The 18,870-nt window shown below is 29.5% G+C and overlaps 2 protein-coding genes across 3 annotated transcripts; both read right to left on the bottom strand.

The window, feature by feature from the left end:
• Positions 1 to 6,236: 6,236 nt before the first annotated feature.
• LOC107628745 (inactive leucine-rich repeat receptor-like serine/threonine-protein kinase At1g60630) lies at positions 6,237 to 11,828 on the bottom strand. 2 transcript variants are annotated; one of them, XM_016331336.3, is made up of 3 exons: positions 11,331 to 11,828; positions 9,208 to 11,111; positions 6,237 to 7,106 (listed from the first exon to the last, which is right to left on the bottom strand). In XM_016331336.3, exons 2-3 carry the CDS (start codon positions 10,574 to 10,576, stop codon positions 6,448 to 6,450), a joined length of 2,028 nt encoding a protein of 675 aa, XP_016186822.1. In that variant the 5' UTR covers positions 10,577 to 11,111; positions 11,331 to 11,828; the 3' UTR covers positions 6,237 to 6,447. The 2 variants fall into 2 exon arrangements, with proteins under 2 accessions (XP_016186822.1, XP_016186823.1); XM_016331337.3 differs by having other exon boundaries at positions 9,208 to 11,106.
• Positions 11,829 to 13,200: 1,372 nt separating this feature from the next.
• LOC107632249 (endo-1,4-beta-xylanase 5-like) lies at positions 13,201 to 18,515 on the bottom strand. The gene is made up of 7 exons (XM_021117137.2): positions 18,449 to 18,515; positions 16,508 to 16,554; positions 16,143 to 16,362; positions 15,881 to 16,047; positions 15,685 to 15,783; positions 14,146 to 14,943; positions 13,201 to 13,644 (listed from the first exon to the last, which is right to left on the bottom strand). The coding sequence occupies exons 1-7, from the start codon at positions 18,513 to 18,515 to the stop codon at positions 13,264 to 13,266; spliced, it is 1,779 nt and encodes a 592-aa protein (XP_020972796.2). The 3' UTR covers positions 13,201 to 13,263.
• Between the last annotated feature and the right edge of the window lie 355 nt (positions 18,516 to 18,870).

The raw sequence follows: 18,870 nt of genomic DNA, 5'->3' as shown, positions 1-18,870 counted from the left end.
GGAATTCAGCAACAGTGCGAATCCCAATAAGCATTTGATGCTAATCATTGTGGAGTCCACCTCTGCTTTTTTTTGTTAATTTTTCCCTTTTTTTTTTCCCTATTGAGTGTGGGATTAATAGTAGAATTATACAACACATATGGTAAAAACTATTTATTTTTTAATAAATAATTTGTTAATTCATCAATAATTTAACAAATATTTGAAATTGAAATTTTGATTATCTTTTTAAGGGAAAAGAAAAAGAAAGGAAAAGACAGTAGCAAGAAGAAGTAGACATAAGAGGAAGTGAAGCTATATATGGAGGTTGGTCAAAGTGGCAATGATCATTGTATAAGGTCTTACTTGCACTTCCCATGTTAAAACATGTGCACTTTCACTTCATTCAACTTGGAAGAAATTCAAGCATGGAATGTGTGCAAGTGCAACTGCAACCCAAAGAGGGAGGAGGAGGGTCACAACCAATACTTTTATTAGTTTTAGGTGGGGGAATCATTATACTTTTTTAAAAATATTTGTATTTATTTAAACATCAATTTTATTATATCAAAAAAAAAATGTGAGAGAGACAAAAAGATAGTCATTAAATACAAACACTTTTATTTCTCTTTGTAATAGGTACAGAGTATTAAATTAAACCATTAAATTAATAGTATTTGATTTGAAATTTTACATTAATTGTGTAAATTCACTAAGTTGGTACCAAAAATTAAGATAATAGGTGAGCATAAAATATAATAATATAAGACTATATGTGTTGGTATTTATTTTTTTATAGTGTCTTTTAACTCGTGTGATCAATAATTATTTTATTGTGAATCTGAACTTTATTTAAGAATTTAATTTTAGCCAATAAATTTAGGCATACATAATGTTTTGGTTCTTTTAATTTATTTAGATATTATTAGTTTAGATAAAAAAATAAGTTTGATAATATTATTAATTATCGAATAATATCTTAGAAAAAATGAGAAAGAATGATTGGTAGGTCCGCTTATAACAAAGTTACATGTGACATTCCTAATTGACCCAAGCTAGGAGAAAGAATGAATCTTTTTAATACAAAAAAAAATGACCCTAAAAATACTTTTCTTTAAATAGAAATATATCTAAATAAGGTATTTTATTTTAAAAAATACACATAAAAAAATTGAAAATTGAAAATTTTAGGCCATCCTTTCTCTTACCTTTAAGTAGTACTACTATCCCCATGAGCATGCTTATTTAGGAAAATTCCGAACATTAGTGTTAGTTGAGTTACATAAGTATCACATTTTAGGAAAAGAATCAGATCTCTAAAATCTTGACAAGTAGTCACCGCTATAGTATCCTGATATCAGTTCTAATTAAATAATTCATTCATTAACTAACCAATAATTTTCAGTATTATTATTAGTAGTAGTAGTAACATTATTTATATCTTTCAATAACTAAAAAGAGTAAGTAGCACTGTTTGGCTATAAAGTTTAGAGAAATGGTCTAAAAATATTTAGCAAATAATAATGGCAGGCTAGGGTATGATATGGCATGATTAAATAGTTGATTGGTTAAATTAATAAGGCTAGCTTGAAAATAAAAGAGGCAATATGAATCTGAAAATATGAATTGGGTCCAAAATGAAATGGGACCCCTAAGGTCTTGGAAGGGTATTTATAAAATAATAAAGGTGACAGCATCGCACCAATCCACCCACTCCATCCTCCCACTACAATCCATGACAGTGCTGTCAATGTTCATCTTGGCATTTACCTACATCCATCGTTCTGCCACTCTCTCTTTCAATTCAATCAGGCCCTTCGTTTTCCTGCACTTCAAATTTTTATTAAACAAATTATGTTCAATTATTTTAAATAATTCATACCAAATTTTATAATAGTAATTCATTAATATATAATTTTTAATTTAATAATTTTCATGAAATCATTTCTTCAAACACTTAAGTTGATAGTAGGACAAATTTATATTAATATTTATATTTTTAACATGACTTTTTATGTAATAATTTTTTGTATAAATTTTATATATGTTATTTTTTATTTATTTTATGCTATTTTTTTAGACCAACAACAGATTAAATTTTAGATTTTTTATCATGAAAGTTTTAATATCATATTATGTAAAAAATATTAAATTTTGGAAAAAAATGTTTTAGTATAAAGTTATTTATTTATAATTATATACTAGTATTTTAAAAGCATTTAATTTGTTGAAAATATCACACGGGAAAAAATATTTAAAAAGTTAATATTTTCAGTATATTTAATATATCAAACTTTTTGTTTTCGAAAAAGCTGTTTTGTTTTCATACAATCCTTATTTATTATTATTTTTTATATGGGGTAGGTTATTTATATAAGAAATAGATTATTTTATGCTAGAATTAAATACGATTTTTGTCTCTAAGGTATAGATTGAAAACTTTTTTTGTTTTTAATTTTTTTTTCTACAAAATCGTTCCTAAAATTTAAAACCAAGTTTTAAAATCGTTATTATTTAAATATTAAAATTGTAGACCAAATTATCCATAACAAAAAAATTATAAAATTAAAAAAAAAAAGAAAAAGAGAGTGTTTCGATTCCTAAGATCAGACCATCTCCAGTAGAGAACTCATCCCAGTTCCTGTTTATGACTTACCTGTCATAAAAAATAACTTTACATCAGTTTTTGCGTCATAAACAGTAAATAGGAACTCAAAGCATCTCTCTTCTCCATTAGGTTTAGTCCCTATTGTGGTCCCACTTAATTAATTAATTAAAATACTTGAAATTAATGTAATTAATTTTTTTAATAATGTAATTTAAATATTTAAATTTAAAAATAATTCACTATTAAAAGATATTAATATTAAATAAATTTATATATAACAATAATACACAATATATAATTCGGGATTACACTAATTTGTAAAATTACTTAATACAAAAAAAGAACATAATTAAATTCTATAGTTGACGACAAGCATTGTGAAATTGCCATATGTGTTCAATCAAGTCCTCTTTCAATTGTCTATGCTACTGCCTATTTCGAAGTTGGACATTTCTTTGGAGAAATTGATGGTATGGTGCAAAAATAATTATGATATAAATAATTAATATAAATTATTAATTAAATAAAATTATAATTATTTATTTAAAAGGTAGCAAGTTACCATTGATTGTCTTTCAGTCCTTCTGAGCAGGGACTCATCTACTTCGAACTCTGTGAGGGAACTTGTTTCTCTGCTTCTCCAACGGTAAGTTCCTCAACGTGTCAGGAAAAAGTTGAATGGGGATCACCCATTGGAGATGCTCTAAGAAGAAAAGAAAAAGGAAAAAAGAAAGAATGTCACCTCCATACGATTTTGGTTCCTAAGATAAGGATTATTTTAAAAACCAAGTTAAACTTTAGGGACGACTTTGTATGTAAAAAAAAAATGTTGGAGACGAAACAAATTTTCGGCCTATACCTTAGGAGTCAAAATCGTATTTAACCTACTATCTTACGTGCGTTGCCATTTAAACTATAGCTCGTTGGTATTATTATTATTATTATTATTATTATTATTATTATTATTATTATTATTATGATGGTTAAATTAAGTGAAAAGTTAATATGTGGTAGAATCTATTCATTCCTCGTTTCGAACCTAACGGGTGGCTTTGGTTTGGCTTCATGCAGATCAGAGAATCTCATAAAGAGTGGTGAGATGTAAACATGTACTTACTTTGACCGTTTGGTTAGTTGAAAACTGTCACTTATCAACTTATCATCATCTCAAGATTATGTGTAATTCATTATAAACTTACAATTGAAATTGATCCAATTTAACCATACCCAAAAAAACAAACAATATTTTGCTTCCTTGGTTATTATTTTCTATATTCATTACCAAACTTTATGTTATTTATTTAAGTCTATTTTTGTTGAATGTTTAGATTATAGAATACATGACGGTGGGGATAATTTGAAGGGGCATGAATTTTAGTAGTAATATTATTTGAATGGAAATCCATGGTGTCCCACTAAGCATTAACCAGATTGGTAAGCTCTACGGATTTTTTCAGGTAAACTCATTTTCTATATTTCATTTTCAGCTTTTAATTTTATTCTTATAATAACGAAAGAAAAACACAGCTATTTCTCCCTTTGACACAAAAAAAGCCAACACATATTCGAAGTTTTTATTCTTAACCAACAACAAAGCATTTTTCCGTTTGTCACAAAACTACGAACAACTTGGTTTTCAATTTGCATGTGTCTCTATCCTTATCCAATATATATGAAATAGAATATAGAATATAAAATACGTGTATGTTAGCAAATCATATACGAAATATTGTAAAAAGTAATAAAAGGGGAAAAAATAAATTATCATAAATATTTTATTTAACCAGAAAGAACTGGAAAGAAAAAAAAAAGAAAAAATTATATAGGATTTATAATGCATGATCTAGAAGTAAGGATTTATAATTGATGATTTAGGATTTAAAATTTAAGATAAATAAAATAATTTTAAAAAAATTGACTGGCTGAAAAAAATTAGTTACTTAACATTATTTAAAAAAAAAACTCATCCTATAATTAAAAAGAATGTCATGATGGTGAGAAAACAGGCAGAGAAAAATATTGTGACAATTCATTATTTTTCGGCTAGTTCCTTAATTATATTTTAATTTGGATTGTTTTGGTTCGCTCAAAAATAAAACTTTTTAAACATAAATTAAATTATTTAACTATATTTTTTGTGAACACATGCACTTTTAGATTTTCATACATGTTGTTCATTCATTATTATAAAGAATTTCAACCAAAAAAGATCAAATATTTAAATAGATATAAGATATACGAACACTTAAAATAGTTAGAAAAAAATATATTCAAATATTATTTTCTTTTTGACGTTAATTAATTTTCCCTCGTTTATTAATCTAGAAGATACATCATATATATACAATTGCAAAGACATCTTTTTAGTTGGTTCAGATTAATAATTATTTATAACCTCGATTTGTTCTAAAATAATTAAGCTGTTAATACCGATCTGTGATTGATGGATTAATATTCTGACACACATAACAATTTTTTATCAATAATTGTTATTAGTACATAATTGTTCTCCTTTTAGAAATTGGTGAACCATCTAAAAAACCTTTTTATATATTTTTGGTTATACAAAAAATATAGCTTCGTCCTTTATGAATTCCAATTAATTAATTAGCAAAGACATACAATACATGACAAACAGAATTTGATACTACTCATCATCAATCTTTTCATCACGTCTACCATATTTTCATTAAAAAAAATGATGTTCTTCATAGATGCATCAATTTCTAGGATAAATTAAATAATCAGTCAAAAACCAGCAATTGATTTTTATATTTTTATTTTCCAAAAAAAGAAAGTAAAATATTGTTTGATATTTAATAATCCGAGTCCTAAATGAAAAAAAAAAATTGTCGGTACGAAAGTTGAATGGTGCATTATTGTGTCTTCATATTAAAAAAAGGAATTAGTTTCTGCCATATATACACGTCAACTTAATGATAGATATTCATGTCCTTAGTTTTTCTATAAAATCTCTGAAATTTTTTGTCTATTTTTAAAATTGAATAGACTAAACTCATTTCAAAAGTTAACTTCGTTCTAAAGATAAAAAATATTTCAATACTTATTGTAAAATCTCTGAATACTATTTTTTTTAGAAATATAAAACTTGTAATACACTAATACCTTTTCATCAGTTTCATTTATAGATGAGATTTTTTTTAGAAATATAAAACTTGTAATACACTATTTGACCCTTTACATATATATAAAAAAAAAGGAAACAATAGATTCTTAAGAAATAATTCATCAGCCATTTGATTTGATTTTTTTAATGTAGTTAACTAATTAATGGCGTTTAATTTTAGTTCCTGGAGAGATTTAAAGTGATTATCATGTCTTTTATATATTGTTCTATGAGATAAGAGATATGATTCTCTTGTAATTATCTTTCAAAATAAATTGTAATTATTATAATAATTTTTTTATTGTCTATAGTATCTTCTAACACGACAGACTGAGGAATAATCTGCTGTAAATTTGAATTCCATTTAAGGGTCTAACCAATAGATTGCTACATGCGTAAAACGAAATTCGAACTCCCAACACTTGTTTAAATGGATGAATATGCTGTAATAAGAGAAGGAAACACTATAAATACTTGGAATCTTTTGCAATGGCAGTGATGAATCTTTTGAGTCTAGAAAATGAATGAATCTCTTAAAAAGTGCATATACTCACAAAGAACAAGAAGATTAAGAATCAAGGTGTTTACAGCATGAGTTTTCTATCACCTAGAATGATGCATTGGAAAAATCAATAACCAATAATTCAAGGAGAAAAATCAGCATCAAAAGCATAGGTTTAAATCAGACTATTATTAACCACCTACCTAAAAATAAAAAAGGAAAAATTTGACATCATATGCTCAAGTGTTCTTCCCTTGGAAAGCTTTGAACTGTATCTGACCATCTACCTGGTGAATGATCACTACTATTTGATGATACCTGAGCTTCCCCTCTTGTGTCTCTTATCATCTTCAGAACTTCCCTCATCGTAGGCCGGTTCTCCGGCACAAGCGAAACACATGCCATTGCAATGTTCAAGAGAGCTTGAAGCTTCTCTTCGGACGCTTCATTGCCCGAGGAAGGATCATCCCCGGACTCTGTCTCTTCCTCACGAACCGATTTAACCCATCTTGGTATATCCGAGCCGTGTTCTTGGACAAGGTCTTGGAAGGGTGTTTTTCCTGTTAAGAGTTCCAGGAGAAGGACTCCGAAGCTGTATACATCGGCCGGTTGCGTGTGAGACCTCTGGAAGCTTCTGCATTCGGGTGCTCTGTAGAATAAAGAGGTGGCACTTGGTTCATCCATTGAGTCAGGGTTAAGGAACATGGTGAGTCCATAGTCAGTAAGACAGGATTCGAAGTCCGAACCCAGCAAGACATTAGAAGATTTAAGGTTTCCATGAGTTAAGCCGGGGTTTTGGTGGATGTAGAGTAGGCCGGTGGCGAGATCTTCGGCGATTTTGAGGCAGGATGTCCAATGAAGAGGCTTTCCTCCACCGGATGTTTTTGATCCTGCATTGTTACATTCATCAGAAGATTAACAGAGGAAGATAATAACAAAGTAATTACCAGAAATCTAGAGATGAAGTTTACTAATAATAATGCAGTATTAGAAGTGTAACTTGCCTTAATTAATCCTAAGTAATCACAATTATAAGGTTAAATAGTCCTTATTTTTTCCATTGTACATAGTATGATATCTTGATTTATAGTTCTCTTCCTTTATAAGAAATGAACAAGGGGGTTGTTGTAATTGGAATAGATTGTGATACAAGGAACATATGCTTTTCCCTCAAATACTAAAACACCCTTTTTAATTTCCTATTACAAAATTGGTATTGCATTATCAAGAAGAGATAATATAACAGCTTTTTAACAGTTATGGGAACACTTGCCTTTCATCTTTTACTTTGGGAGAGAATTCCAATAAGAGGGCACGTGGCTGGTTTCTACATAACATGTTTTAGAAGGGACAATGACAGAACTAAGGTTCTTAATTAATTTACTATCATGCTCAACAACACCAATGTGTAAACTAGGCCTTTATTATTATTATTATTATTAGCACAGAGGAGTTAGCTACCAATTTATCATGGTCTTTTAAAATAAAATACTAATTAACAGTAGTAACAACTTAGATAAACTACCAAAACAGTATCTAAGAGTTTATATCACTAATGGAAAATAATATCAAAAGATATGAACAGATAAACCAAAAAATGTTTAGAAACATACCAAAAAAATAAAAAATACTTCTTTTTTATAAATAGCAATCAATTTTTGCATTTGATATATAACATCTACAATGGATCTGAATTTTTGAAAAATATTTAGATACCTATTTGGAAGGTGCATGCAAAATATCAGCAGAATTCTATCTCTGAACCTCTTTTTTTTTTTTTTTTAAGTTCAATTATTTACAGAAAAAGGGAAAAAATCACTTGAATACCAAATTTACAAATGAAAAAGTTATTTTTCTAATATGCTTGCAAAAAATACATCAAAACTCGATCTCTAAAATCCTTTATATATATATATATATATATTGTTTTTAATCACCTTTTAAATTTTCTGAAATTTATTTGTTGTTACATCTTTCAGAGATATTTTGGTCAGTTATATCAACTTTCAAGTACCAATTCAGTAGTTTATCTTCAACTACTTTAAAAAGCAACAACAATGAACCATCATAAGATGCATCTATATTTGAACAATAGAAAAGACTCAATATACATGGTTTAATTTGTGACACCAATGAAAGTTGGGATTAGATAACTGTAGAAGTAGATGTTCATCAGGGTGGCATCCAATCTAATAATAACACTATATAGCCTACAAAAAAAAAAAAAAAAGAGACTCAATGAAAATTCTCTTTAGTTTTTCAATAGTTGAATGGGACAGCACTAACATGGGGCCAGAATCATATAAATGAGTTGTCAAATAGAAAGCAGAAATCTTTATAAAGTCTGAAATTATAATAAACAGTTGGAGAGGGAAAGCAACACCTTGTGTCCCTATTTAACTAAATCTAAGAGAGAGGGAAAGCTTTAGTGCATAGATATCATTGGATATCAAAGGAGGCCCCCCATTATACACCAAAAAAGATAATAAACTTTTAGGTCCTTCTCAAACCCTCCTTTTCATCCTTAAAAAATACTTACATTATATATCATTATAATTATAATTGTTCTATCATTATATAAATCACCTTCCCACGCATGCAAGGCCACATATTCCAATTTCCAACCCACTCTTGTAAACCAGATTGGAACCACAACAACAACAAAGCTAACTAGTCTAGGAACATGATGCCCCAAGTAATAATATTACCAACCCATGTGGAATCCTATGGCTACACCAATACAATCACTTCTAATATACTAATATAGTGTTTGGTAATTGCAATCTGATAGATAAACACCAACACCTTTACCTTAAAATCATATCAATATCAATGTTGTGGCTCCACTAATTTATAAGAATTATAAATTGGTAAGAGACATAGAAAGACCAAGAAGAATAATCAAAGCAACAAGAAAGCTACAAGTCAAGCCAATTCCAACATTAATAAATAAATAAAATAATAGTGATTGAGAAGAAAACATGAACATACCATGAATGAGAGAGAAGAGGCTGCCATTAGGGAAATAATCATAAACAAGAAGCCTTTCCTCCTTAGCCTGAAAATAAGCCCTAAGTGGGACCAAATTAGGGTGCCTAAGCCTACCAAGAACTTCAATATGTGCCTTAAACTCATCCAAATTAGGGTACCTAGCATCCTTCAATCTCTTAACAGTTACAATAAACCCTGATTCCATAACTGCCTTATATGTACTTCCCATAATGCCCCTCCCAAGTGTCTCAGCTGAAGCCTTAAGCAAATCCTCTAGTGTGTAACTCATTTCCCTATTATCCCCTGCTCCTAAGAACACCAACTTCCCTAGACCCTCACCTTCCCATGCAAAACCACCTTGTTTCCCTTCGTTGTTACCACTGCTGCCACCGCCCCCGCCGCCGCCTCCTCCGCCGCCAACATCTTCAACTTCCTCCACACTTCCAACCCCATTTCCTTTCCTTCTAGCTCCAGCACCTACCCTCTTCCTACGGTTTCTACAAATGGTGAAGAAGACAAGAACCAAAACAATGAGCAACAAAACAACACCACCAACGGTTCCTCCAATAATCTTGATTAGTTTCGTGCGGTTCGATGATGTTTTTTTCTTTGCTGTTGTTGGAACCGTGGAGGAACTTGGGCTCATAGAAGGAGGCAAAAGGATGTTACTTTTGCATGGCACGTGGACTTGATCGCCGCAGAGATTAGTGTTGCCGGAAAACGAAGATGCATTGAACCGTACCAATGCCGGAGTCGCCGGGATCTCGCCGGAGAGTTTGTTATTCGAAACGTTTAAGTACCTGAGACTTGTTTGGTTGAACCCCGGGATTTTCCCGGTGAACAAGTTGTCCTCCAAGTAGAGCATGTAGAGTCGCCGGAGATTCAGCAACGACGCCGGAATGTCGCCGGAGATTCTGTTCCCTGACAAAACTATGACTTTTACACGGTGGAGGTCGGAAACAGAGGCCGGAAACTCTCCGGAGAAGTTGTTGTCGTTTAGGAAAATTGATTTGAGGTTGACCAAGCTTGAAAGTTGTGGAATTTGACCAGAGAGTGAGTTCCCTTTGAAGCTTAGAACTCGAAGCTGATCCAAACGGTTCAGGATCTTCGATTCTAAGGTTCCGGTGAGGTTGGAGTATTCTATAACAAGCTTTCTTACCCTTCCATTGAAGCAGTCTTTGACACCTTGCCATGTGCAGACATCGCTGCCTGGTCGCCATGGAAGCTTGTTGAGTGCGTCTATGGAAGATTTCAGTGCCAAAAGCGCTTGGGAATCGTCCTCTGAGGTTGCAAGTTGAGAGAGAAAACAGAGAACAGAGACGAAGAAAACAGAGTAGAAAACAGAGGATCTTGTTCTTTTTCTTCCCATATCTTTCTCTTTTTGTGTCTTTTGAAAAGGGAAATGGAGGATGAAAAATGGGACAGCACAAAGTTTGGATCTTTTTCACCAGATTCGGGTCCTCATAATAAATATCGACAAATTCTTAAATAATGCACAGTGTTCACTGACCAAATAAGAGATCTTTGATTTTTCTTTGTTTCCTGTTTGGTGTGACTTTCAGTCAGATCTACCATTGTTGCTTCAAAATGTGAGTTCAACACTTCAACCCAAGCTATTGACTACACTAAAGTTGAGATCTTCAGCTTCAAAGAAGAACAACACTGTGAATGTGGAAGTGGAGGTGAAAGTGAAAGTGAAAGTAAAAGAGCTCTTCTTTCTCTGAGGATCCATAAAAATGGAGACACTTAATGTGGTTGAAGTGTTGCCTTCTTGGTTTCTGGAAACTATTGTTCACGGACATGGAACACTATGGCAGAACTCTCACGTGAAAATCATCTCACAAATTAACCATTTTTCTCTTCTTTTCTACTTTCTATGATTTCTATATTCTTCTCAATCTGCGCTGCACCAACACCAACACCAACAACATTATTTTTTTATTGTTAACCAACAAAGCAAGCAAAACAAAAACAAGTGTGCATTTATTTATTGATAGAATTAGTAGTATATATGTTGTACATTAATAGAGACAATCACAATTCACACAAACACCATGCATATATTAATTGGAGTACAGTGTAGTAGTAGTAGTAGTAGTAGCAATAATAATAATAATACTTACTTTCTTGGGTTGCTCATTCTCATGGATTTTGGCAATTTGATAACTTTGCTGAAGTTATGGGAGGATCCAATAATAAAACTCTCCTTCATTAGAATCATTGCAAAACACACTAACTAGCTACTACTGAATGGAATGAATGAATGATGTAGGCTCTAAAAGGCTTCAGCTTTTTAACTTTTTAACTTGTTTTGGAATTGGGTCAAAAAACAAAAAGCAACAGTAGTTTGTGGCAGTAAAACTGAAACACACATGGTGCAAGTGCAGGTTTTCCAGCTACTATAATTTGATTTGAGAAGTGTGAGGATGGTGTTTGTGGTAATAATTTGAGAGAGAGAAAGGAAAAGGAGGGTTTATGAAATGATGCTTCTATGAATGTATTATTAGAGTGTCTGATGAGAGAGAGAAAGAAAGGACAGAAAAGAACATGCTTCCCTTTCTTTCTTTCTTCCTTTCTCTCAACAAAGGACCCCTCTCTTTCATCTCAGGAAATTGGTGAGCGAATTGAAGGCAAATCAAAACAGCAATAAATAAATGGTTTTTCACAAAAAAAAAAAAAAGAAAGAAGAGAAAACCATGAGCTGCCACGTGTTGCAAAGTAATGGGAAGTGTATGTGACAATAATAATAAAGAAGTTGAACTCGTGTTCAATCAAACTAAGTAGTGATCATTGACTATTGCCAGCTGTCACGTTTTGTTTCTTTTATTTTTTTGGATAAATAAAGTAATACAAATGAATTTACTTGGTGTTGAAAATTGAGATGCTAGAGTATAGAAAATTTTGGAATAAAAGAAAAAATGTGGGTGTGAAGTGAGAAGGGTCATGGGTTTGTGGTTGTGTTTCGTTGACTCGAGACAGTTGCCGAAAATGTAGGTACTACACTATTGAAGAAAAGAGACCATGCGCTCGTATATTTTGGTTCTTTCAAAAGCTCGTACATAAAAATATAAAATTATATTTTGATAAATAAGATATAAATAAAAATATTACATGTAATGATATTAAATTAGTATATTTTATATTTATTATAATATACAGAAATATTAACGAAATATATAATTTATTTTTTTATTATTATATATATTTTTTAATTTTTTAAATAAAAAAAAATAAGCTAATGACTTAGGCATAATCTCTTCGTACTCATCTAAGAAGTGGCGAGTTCGAGTTTTTCTATCTTTGGTAAAAATAAAAAGATAATAAATTATACTTTTATAATTTATTTTAATTTATGATAAAATAAAATACAAGAACACTAATTTTTGTGTTAATATTTTGTCTTATCTTATTTTCGGAATCAAAAATATTTTTTTTCCTTTTTTTTTTCACAAATTATAGTCACCAGATCCATGTGATTTGCGACTGCCGAAAATCTTTAGTATCAAAGTCATTCAAAGTGTCCATGATTCATGTTTAGATCTATTGAGAGGTAAATAATCTTTTATATTTAGTTATTTCTTATTTGTGCATTGTTGCTATTGATTTTAGATACAGTAAATTAACACATTACACGTTTACACATAATCAATTCACTCAATAATTGGAATCATTAATATTTATTTTCCTTATTAGTGTAGAAAAATTGATGTTATTCGGTTTATTTCCTTTATAAGGTTTCTAGCCTTAATGTTTGCTTAATATAGGACATAAACATAAGAATAAATAGACATGAAAAAATGTTTAAAATTTAAGAAAATTACAATTTATTGTTTGGCAAAAGATAAATAGAAGAGACTATTCTGTGTCATAAACTCATATGTTAAATACTTTAAAAAATGTTATCCATATTAAAAATCAGTCATTATTATTATTATATATTATTAGTATATAAATATACATATTATTTTATTTATTTTTAATATATACCTGAGATAAACTCTACATAAAAAGAAACTAAGAAAGTACCACTTTAGGAATAATCATTGATAATAATAACTAGACAGAAAGCTTAACAATCTGTGTAGTTAAGTGGGACCCATTATTATGATGATGATGATGTATTGGATTCACTTGAAGGTGGTGAGTGAAAGAGTAATTGTTGTTGTTGATGAGAGGGTGATTGATTTCCAGCTTGTAATCTCCATGGAAAAGAGAAACATGAATGAAGCCATTGTGATCAGTGTTTGCTGAGAATGGTCTGAGGCCCCATTCATGAAGAAGCTTGTCCACAACAACACCTCCAGGCAAGTTGTTGAAATTGTTGTCTGTTAAACAAATTCTGTAGCAACCTTGTGGTGATCTTGCTGTCCACATTATAATTCCTTGGACACCAGGGTGAGAATGTGCTTCTCTTAGAACTTGTTCAAAGGATTGCACCTACACACAAATTCAAATGTATTTATTAAGAAATTCTTAGCGTTTGGTAGAGAGACAGAGATAGAAATACTGAAACTGAGAGACAGAGACTAAGAGACAGGGATTGAAATAAATCTCAGTATTCTGTTTGGTGCAAAATGGGAGACATGAATTGAAATAAGAATGAAACTCTAATTTAATTTGCACAAAGGGTAAAATTGGAATTAATTAATTGAAATGAAAGTATTTTAGGTATAAAATGTTATTAAAGTTTCAGTCTCCATCTCTAAAAATTTCAATCCCCTGTGTCCCTACTTTTTGGAGGTACTGAAATACTGAAATTTTAGAGAAAGAGACAGTAATTTTAGTACCAGTATCTAAACTAACAAACATGATACTGAATCTCAATCTCTCAGTCTCTCTCTCACTACCTCAAAACAAACGCTACGTTAAGGTTGGTTAAAACCAAAATAGAAATCTTGAAATAACTTGGGCTATGATGTTTAGAGTAGTAAACTTTACCTGACTATTTTGGGGTGCAACATCAATTTCTGTGATCCAAACTGGTGAACGAGTGGCAACAAGTTGATCAATGGAAGCTCTCATGTATGGCAGATTAGGAGGAAAATTAGGAAAATGTGCTTCAAGGCCAATTCCAACAACTCCTCCCCTGCTCTTAAAAGTAGGATAATTTTGAATCTGTCTAAGCTTCTGAATATACCTTGCAGGGTTTGCTGCATTATCTCTATTATCCTCAATTGTGTTAAACTCATTCAAGAACAATGTAGCACGTGGATCAATCCCATGAGCCACACTGAAAACCTTAGCTGAAAAATCTTGTCCAAGTTTACTCTCAAAGAATGAAAAATGCATGTTCTCATTAACAACATCCCAATGAATAACTTGGCCTCTGTATCTTGAAACAACAGATTGAAGCCTCTTCTGCACTGCTATATTGAGTTCTTGTGGTGAAAGTGAAGGGACCCAACCAGGTTGGAATTTGGGGTCATCCCAAAATATGTTGTGGCCTCTAACAGCAATGCGGTTTCTCCTGGCAAAGCCTAGCATCGCGTCCGCGGCCGAGTAGTCCTCCCGGCCCCGGACGGATTCTGTGCTGTACCATTTCATTTCATTGGTGAATGTTGTGACTGTGAACCTTTGGAGGAACCATTTTTGGTATGCAGGGTTGTTGAGAATGGATTTGTCTATTGCGCTTCCAAATGGGAAGCGTGCCCTTGTTTGTTGAAGTGATACACTTGCATTTCTAAGAGGTTTTCCTTCTTTATCCAATATTTGGATTGATACCTTTCTCTTTCTTGCCTGCCAAGTTACACAATTTCAAGAATCTCATATATTTTGTGGCAAATTTGGGGAATGTAGCACCAATTATGGTTCACAGAGTGTTAAACTATATTTTTCTTTCTTGTTTTTACTTGTTACTCATTTTCTTTTATCATTAAACTGAACTAGATTTAGACTCGCGTAATGCACGAAAAACTAATATTATGAATTTTTGTATATTATTTTTTAGATAATAAAAAATAATAGATGAGTTTTTATTTCATAATTAGTTATAAATTAATTTATATAATTCTTACTATGATAATAACCATCATAATTAGTATCGTTGTATATGTATTTGATTATTTGTAATTGATAATTGTTATTATTTTTATTATTATTGTTATTGTTATTACAATTTTAATATAAAGTGTTAATTGCATTAGCCGTTACTTTATTATAATTAAAATGTATAATGATATCTAGTAAACTTAATTAATTAAGGGTATTGATTAGGAAAATATTTTTTTATAGTAAAGATTTAAAACTGCATAATACATGAAATTTTTTTTTATAATTATCACCTATTCAAGATGGTTGACATAGTCCAATGGTAAGAGAATTTTTTTAATAATTGTCACCTATTTAAAATAGTTGATACTGCAAAAGAAAAATAATTATATGACATAAACTCCTTTCATACTAACTAGGTATTAACTTCTATATAATAAAATTATATAGATAAACAAAAACAAAAACTATCAGCAAAACAATGTTTACCTTTTCAATATTGTAATCTTGATGAGACTTCCATTCCTCTTCTGTGAAGGGTTGTAAGGAAACGCTGTCCACCCATATTTCCACATCAGTATTCTTGCTCTACAATACACAGTTCAGCATTTTCTTCATCAAATTAAAAAATAAATAAAAATAAAAAATTAATATCTGTTTTTAGAAATTTGAACAATAATATTACTTCAAAATAGAGTTTAGCAATTCCTGATGTATCTGTTGTGAGACCACCCTTTATCATAGACCAGCAATTAGACTTAGCAATTGTGGCACCAGCAAATTTTATCCCTTTCCTTGTTTTAACCATTGCTGTTACTTCAACATTATTTCCCTCATTCACTTGTATCCAAGCTTCACCAAGAACAAAATCAAGTTAATTAATTTCTTGATATTTCATTAATATAAAACCAAGACAATTTATTTTAGTACAAATTTATTAAATTTACCAGATAAAGCATAGTGCTTGTTCTTTTGCAAGAAAACCTTCTGGGAGACACTATCATAAGTTTGCTTTCTTTCAAGTGCCACAATGTATTTGTTCCCTAATGATTCTCTATGTTGTATTGCTGATTCACCAAATTGAATCCAACCTTGTGATCCATTATTCAGTTCTGGGTTTTGGATGATTCCTCCATTGTACTGTGGCTTATGAGGGTGTGTCAAACACTGAGGTGGAAATTGATGAAAACATTAGGACCCACATAATTAAAGTTATGTGTAAATGTAACAGTGACATTAACAGTAAGGTCCTATCCTAGAAAATATAAAATTTAACAAAAAAAAAAAAGGGTTGTTAGAGGGAAGGACTTACTTCAATGCTGACAGTGTGATCATAGGATAAAGCTTCAGCTCCAAAACCTAGTGTTGTCATATTCAAATACAGTATAGTAGTAAGTAGTTTAGTACTTTGGTGCTATGTATTTTGACTTAACATTAATATATGTTCTTTAATTAGTAACATATAAGAATTAAGAGGAAAATCAAATACATCACAGCATAGCAGAGCTTTGATCGTTAGGAAGTACAGCTGAATTGAGAGAATAAACAATTATTAAAAGAATAATAATAATTGAAAGTTGAACATTATTGTAACTAGGATAATAATAATAATAATAATAATAGTACTAGTAGTAGTAATATTAATAAACTAAAGTCTTTTCGATTTGCTGAAGAGTTTGAGTGACACTATTTTGATTTAAATTTTTTTTATATAATTGAATGTTTATGATAGAAATTAAATCACTGATGAAACGGCATAAAAAAATTCTAACATTTTAAATGAAATAATCATCTAATAACTACTATACGAAACTTTATTTGATGTTTGAGCATGTAATTATTATTATTTTTATCAAAGAATGCAAGTATTTAATTAATTTATTTTTTTTATAATAACCAAGAAGCAAAAAGCGACGGAGATGTAGTAGAAAGAAATAACTTTACAATGATTAACTTAAATCAAATAAAATCAAATTTGATTCTAATAATAAATTGGATACGTAATAAATTATTTGTACATCAATTCAAATCAGATTCTTTTACAATTATTCCAAACATTTACTAGATGTACAAACAATTACTTAATTTCAGTTCTCTACTTACCTTTCAAAAAAGTTTATTTAAAGTGTAATTATTCTATTAGTCTTATAATTTTACTAAATTTTTAGTTAGGTTTTTATATTTTTTTTAATTATGTCTATATACTACTTTTAATTTTGTAATTAGGTCATTTTTATATAAAAATATTAAAATTAACAAAATATTTCTCCCAAAATACATGCAATAAAAAATCTAGTTAGGTTTTTAATTATAAATTTTTTTAATTTAAAAAAAATATTCAATTAGCTCTAACATTTTTTATACTAAAAAAATTTAATTTTGTAGGGATCTAATTGAAAAAAAAAATATATAGAAACTTAAATTAAAAATTTGATAAAACTATAAAAACTAACCAAGTAATTAAACCTTAAAAAAGAGAAGCTATATATGTCAAAATAAAATATATAATTTTATAAAATATACTGAAGTTGCTCTAATATTAACATTTTAAATTATTTTTTCAATTCATATACATAATAATTAAAAAAAAAAAGTATACAAGACTAGCTAACTAAAAAGAAAACACGATAAGCAGGTTTAAATAATTACATTGAGTTAAGGGAAGAATTAAAACAAGTACCTTTTGAGAGAGATAAAAGAATAAAAGTAAAAAATAAAATAAAAATATTAATCAGCAAACTTATTATGATGGTAGTGATATGTGTTTTAATTTATTTTTTTTCAAAAGAAGCAAATCATATGGTGCTCAATAAAATTACTCGTAACGAAAGATTTAATTATTTTGTTAGTCTTTATAATTTTATTAAATTTGTAATTAAATTTTTTTTATTTTTTTAATTAAATTTTTATATTATTTTTAATTTTATAATTAAATCTTTTTTAATATAAAAAATATTAAAATTAACTAAAAAAATTTAATTTAATTTTTTTATAAATTAAAAATATTTATAATTAAAAATTTAATTAAATTTTTTATTATATATTTTAAAAAAATTATTATATTAGTTTTAAAATATATATATATATATATATATAAATTTAATTAAAAATTAAATAAAATTATAAAGACTAATAGAATAACTAAATCGTAATAAAATTATGATAACGGTGATGTCAGGTGATGGTGACAGGCGTAGTCATATTCATATGGTAATTAAAGCTTTAATTTGCGTAGGAGACAAGAAAAACAAACCTGCAAAAAGGATGATGCATAGCAGAAGAATAAGACTCAAGTTTTTGTCTCTCTTCATCATAGGCATGTTTAATTCGCTGCCTTCCCTTACTCTCTAGTCTCTTCTCTTAATTATGAGGCTCTAATAATCCAATGAGAATAAAATAATAAAGAGAATTAAATAAATTCAAAAAAGCAAAACATATGTACAAATAAATTCAAATAAATAAATAAAGGAGAGAGCTCCTAAAAAGATTAAACCATACCACTACCAGGATTGAAAAATTGAGTTGTTGGTGATGAGTGATGAGCAGTGAAGAGTGAAGAGTGATTTCACAAACTGTGCCAAAATCTTTTGTTCCTAAGCATATATATATTAATAAAACATAAATAATATGGTGCATTTAAGTGAAAATATGTCGATTTTGTTTTTTGTAAAAGTA

This window comes from Arachis ipaensis, chromosome B3 (assembly GCF_059453495.1).
Source record: "Arachis ipaensis isolate K30076 ecotype BB chromosome B3, ASM5945349v1, whole genome shotgun sequence".
NCBI lineage: Eukaryota > Viridiplantae > Streptophyta > Magnoliopsida > Fabales > Fabaceae > Arachis > Arachis ipaensis.
Note: the sequence above shows the minus strand (reverse complement) of the source record. Positions and strands in the feature narration are given on the sequence as shown.

Excerpts from the sequence above, each read along its gene's own strand:
- LOC107628745 (XM_016331336.3), bottom strand. The coding sequence starts at position 10,576 with ATGGGAAGAAAAAGAACAAGATCCTCTGTTTTCTACTCTGTTTTCTTC. Across the intron at positions 7,107-9,207 it reads CCTCTTCTCTCTCATTCATG|GATCAAAAACATCCGGTGGA; the intron begins GTATGTTCATGT and ends GTAACAATGCAG.
- LOC107632249 (XM_021117137.2), bottom strand. The coding sequence starts at position 18,515 with ATGCCTATGATGAAGAGAGACAAAAACTTGAGTCTTATTCTTCTGCTA. Across the intron at positions 16,363-16,507 it reads ATCACACTGTCAGCATTGAA|TGTTTGACACACCCTCATAA; the intron begins GTAAGTCCTTCC and ends TTTCCACCTCAG. Across the intron at positions 13,645-14,145 it reads TTGCACCCCAAAATAGTCAG|GTGCAATCCTTTGAACAAGT; the intron begins GTAAAGTTTACT and ends ATTTGTGTGTAG.